This window comes from Phoxinus phoxinus (assembly GCF_949152265.1).
Source record: "Phoxinus phoxinus genome assembly, chromosome: 2".
Taxonomy (NCBI): Eukaryota; Metazoa; Chordata; class Actinopteri; order Cypriniformes; family Leuciscidae; genus Phoxinus; species Phoxinus phoxinus.
In genome coordinates, this window is record NC_136877.1 from 52750834 (window position 1) to 52755833 (window position 5000).

Genomic DNA, 5000 nt, shown 5'->3' on the forward strand with positions numbered 1-5000 from the left:
CAATTGTGACATTAAACATTCGGGTCGGACTTACGTTTATGTTTGTCAGTGTTTTAACCGCTTGAGGTAGACTACTACTAATGTTAGCGTCCTCTCAGCCTCGAAGGCAAACAAACATACTGTTGTGCTGTTCTTTCTCTACTAATGCAGCATTTAGTCAACAAATGTATCACTTTATAATGATATGACAATGTACTGTATACATACATTTGAGCTGTCGGTGCTTTAAACGCGCGTCTGATGTCAGCGCTCTCCGCGCAGCATGTGCTCTCAGTGCAGCACGCAGAATCACGTGTCGAAGTAAACAACACGAGGCACGAGTTTTTATTACACCTCTAGAGGCCGCTCTTGTACTGCATCATGCCAGCAGACCCTTCTCAGCTCTTACACTGTGTAATGAATGACAGCGCGCGCTTCTCAGCCGCTCCAGCAATGGACGCAACCAGGAAAAACTATCGGTATATATTTTTGCCGATAACGATAGTTCCACCAGTCAACAATCGGTGCCGATTAATCGGCAAAACCGATGAATCGGTCGACCTCTAATACATATATTATAAAATTATATATATTTATTTTTTTATATACATACATATATATATATATATATACATACACATAAATATATATTTATTAAATACATCATTTATTTATAATAAATATATTAAAATAAATGAATTAATATACATAAATTATAAATGTGGATGGATAGATAGATAGATAGATAGAGATCACCAATAAATTATTTATTTATGATACATACATTATAAAATTGTATTTTTATGCATTTATTTTAATATATTATAATGAATAATTGATACATCTAAGATCACTAGAATTTTTTGTAAATTAAGTAAATTTAACTCATAAAGTGGAAAAAATTCACAGATATTCTTATATGGGCTGGAATAAAGTTGTCTTGTAAGATATTAGCACCTAAAATTTAGATTTTGCCCAAGAAACGGTTCGTGTTCACATCATCATGCAAACTAATCGATCAAACGCAGGATTAATGGGGACGTTAGCTACTGTGATCAGCAGTGCGGACTGCGGAGCGTCGTGATCTAAAGGAGGCTTACCTGGAACGACTCCATTAGTTGCGATGGCACTCATAGATATCGCCGTCAGCAGCGTCTGTCGGGACAAGACTCCATATAATCACACACGTTAATAAACAAATACAATTCTGAAGCAATATTTTCAGTCAGCTTTGCCATATTTAAATCTGCATGTTTATGATATTTTAACCTTTATAAAGGGAATTTTTTTCTCTAAAAATGTTAAATATATGCTTCATCTTTCATTTTAAATTCTTACATTTCATCAATAAATTAAATTAGAATAAAAAGACACTGTACGGCTGTTACCAATCAAATTAAATCATTTCAATTAAAACAAATCAGAAATGTTAGAAAGAATGATACTTTCAAACACGAAACTAAACCACCAGTAGGTGGCGGCAGGGGACCGTCTTAATGAAAGAGTCATTGAGTCATTTATTAAAACGATTCGTTCAGGAATGAGTCAGTTGTTTATGAATGAGTCATTGAATCTGTGACTCAATCGATTCGTTCAAATCGCTGAATCGTTCAGGAATGTAAAAACGGTAATGTTGCTGAGAGATGCGTTACGGTTCTTTGTTTGGAACTATTTTCGCTGCTGAAACAGCAGTATGTTGATTAAAGTTTCTTTGTGTGTTTTGCACTCATCTGTTTCCATTTTCTCCTCATGAGGCTGTGAGAGCCTCAACAGCACCTTATTACCATCAGTACATTATATATTATTCACTATCAATCGCCACTCAATCGATTCTTTCAAACGGCTTATTCACACAGTGTGTGTGTGTGTGTGTGTGTGTGTGTGTGTGTGTGTGTGTGTGTGTGTGTGTGCGAGACTCACACAGCAGCAGCAGATGAAGACGATACACAGCGCCTGAAGAACCCCTGCCGTCCCGACGACCCACGTGAGCCTGAGGAAGAGGATCACGCCGAAGATGTTCTGCAGGCACGGCAGGTACACACCCATGAAGGTGCCCATCTGAGGAGACTGAGGAACCATGGGAGATTCAGTGTGTGTGTGTGTGTGTGTGTGTGTGTGTGTACACACCCATGAAGGTGCCCATCTGAGGAGACTGAGGAACCATGGGAGATTCAGTGTGTGTGTGTGTGTGTACACACCCATGAAGGTGCCCATCTGAGGAGACTGAGGAACCATGGGAGATTCAGTGTGTGTGTGTGTGTGTGTGTGTGTGTGTGTACACACCCATGAAGGTGCCCATCTGAGGAGACTGAGGAACCATGGGAGATTCAGTGTGTGTGTGTGTGTGTACACACCCATGAAGGTGCCCATCTGAGGAGACTGAGGAACCATGGGAGATTCAGTGTGTGTGTGTGTGTGTGTGTGTGTGTGTGTACACACCCATGAAGGTGCCCATCTGAGGAGACTGAGGAACCATGGGAGATTCAGTGTGTGTGTGTGTGTGTGTGTGTGTGTGTGTGTGTACACACCCATGAAGGTGCCCATCTGAGGAGACTGAGGAACCATGGGAGATTCAGTGTGTGTGTGTGCGTGTGTGTGTGTGTGTGTGTGTACACACCCATGAAGGTGCCCATCTGAGGAGACTGAGGATCCATGGGAGATTCAGTGTGTGTGTGTGTGTGTGTGTGTGTGTGTGTGTGTGTGTGTGTGGAGCGTCACCTTGCGTGGCTTGCGCTTCTCTCCGATGCTCTCGGCCTCCTCGTGCTCTCGGGCGCCTTGTGTGAGGTTTGTGTAGTTCGCCAGACGATTGAGCAGAGACGACACCTTGGGGCGAGTGTCCATCTCCTCCTGCAGAGAGAGAGAGAGAGAGAGAGAGAGAGAGAGAGAGAGAGAGAGAGAGAGAGAGAGAGAGAGAGGTGATCTATACTTATATGGTTTGTTTGTTTGTTAAAGGAACACAGTTTTACCGTTTTCGAATCCATTCAGCCGATCTCCGGGTCTGGTGGTAGCACTTTTAGCATAGCTTAGCATGAGAGTATAGTCTGAGAGCGATGCTAACGGTCTAATCAGATTCAATGATCTATGCTAAGCTATGCTAAAAGTGCTACCGCCAGACCCGGAGATCGGCTGAACGGATTCAAAAACGGTAAAACTGTTTGTGTGTGAGACATTGATCAGACAGAATAAAAGGGTTTAAACTCAGACACTGAAGCAGAAATGATTCATAAAGCAAACCTCAAACAGAGCCAGATTCCTGTCGTAGAAATCATCGTCATCAACGGCGTGAGAGTTATTGATGTAAACGCTGGACAGCTTCACACCATCACCTGTGACACACACACACACACACGCACACACACACGCGCACACACACACACACACACACACACACACACACACACACACACACACACACACACACACACACACACACACACACACACACACACACACAGAGAGTCGGGTTCATATGAGTGCTTGGGAAACCTGTTTGGAAACAAACGTTAATTTGACTGTTTGCTGATACAAGAATTGACCTATGGCTAAGCCACGCCCCCAAACGTGATGAGCCAATCACAGTGCGCATAGCTAACCAATACACTCGGACATTCTCTGCTTCCACATCCATTGAAATGCATTGCAGTTCGTCAGTTTTCATTAGTTTTTATGTTTTTTCTTGTCATTCTTTAATTTAATGCTCATTGCTCAAAACCTTTCAAAATGTGACGCGACCCCCCTGTTGGGAACCGATGGACTATTTGATGTGCGTGTTTACATCTGGAAGAGTGTTTGCTCATCTGCAATACGTCTATAGGACGCTTCCTGTCAGATGCCAAATAGACGTTTAGAAGATGTCTTTAAGATGTAATGACTTAGACAGCAGATGCTTTCCAGATCAAGGGATCTTTGCCTCCTGGTTGCCTCCTGGGAAATGTGTCCTACTGTGATCTGCCATAGCGCCCGCCACCGAATGTGGATTGGCCGAGTGGGTGGAGGGGGCGGGGCTTAACCATAGGGAAGTCCAGGACATTCAGGAAGTCCATGAAACTGGACGTTTTTTCTGCTTATAATCAGTGTAGGATCACATGACGTGTGTGTGTCGCCATCAGCAAACCGTCAGCACACACACTCTCACTTCCCCAACACACACACACGCGCACACACTCACTCACACACTCACTCACTCACTCACTCACTCACTCACACACACACACACACACACACACACACACACACACACTCACTCACTCACTCACTCACTCACTCACTCACTCACACACTCACTCACTCACACTCTCACTCACTCACACACTCACTCACTCACTCACTCACTCACTCACTCACTCACACTCTCACTCACTCACACACTCACTCACTCACTCCCTCACTCACACACTCACTCACTCACACTCTCACTCACTCACACTCACTCACTCACTCACACACTCACTCACACACTCACTCACACACTCACTCACTCACTCACACACTCACTCACTCACACACTCACTCACACACTCACTCACACACTCACACACTCACTCACACACTCACTCACTCACTCACACACTCACTCACTCACTCACACTCTCACTCACTCACACACTCACACTCACTCACTCACACTCACTCACTCACTCACTCACTCACACACTCACACTCACTCACTCACTCACTCACTCCCTCACTCACACACTCACTCACTCTCACTCACTCACTCACACACTCACTCACACACTCACTCACACACTCACTCACACACTCACTCACTCACTCACTCACTCACACACTCACTCACTCACTCACACTCTCACTCACTCACACACTCACACACTCACTCACTCTCACTCACTCACTCACACACTCACTCACACACTCACTCACACACTCACTCACACACTCACTCACTCACTCACTCACTCACTCACTCACACACTCACTCACTCACTCACACTCTCACTCACTCACACACTCACACTCACTCACTCACACTCACTCACTCACTCACTCACTCACACACT

General features: G+C 44.2%; 1 protein-coding gene across 3 annotated transcripts in view; it reads right to left on the reverse strand.

The window, feature by feature from the left end:
• The window catches only part of slc12a6 (solute carrier family 12 member 6), a 48196-nt gene that overhangs the window by 34503 nt on the left and 8693 nt on the right, over positions 1 to 5000 (reverse strand). For all 3 annotated transcript variants that reach the window (XM_079602223.1, XM_079602222.1, XM_079602221.1), the window contains exons 3-6: positions 3214 to 3305; positions 2698 to 2826; positions 1900 to 2046; positions 1080 to 1134 (exon numbers count right to left, since the gene is read on the reverse strand). In XM_079602223.1, coding sequence (XP_079458349.1) covers positions 1080 to 1134; positions 1900 to 2046; positions 2698 to 2826; positions 3214 to 3305 — 423 coding nt within the window. The remainder of the gene's footprint in view (positions 1 to 1079; positions 1135 to 1899; positions 2047 to 2697; positions 2827 to 3213; positions 3306 to 5000) is intronic.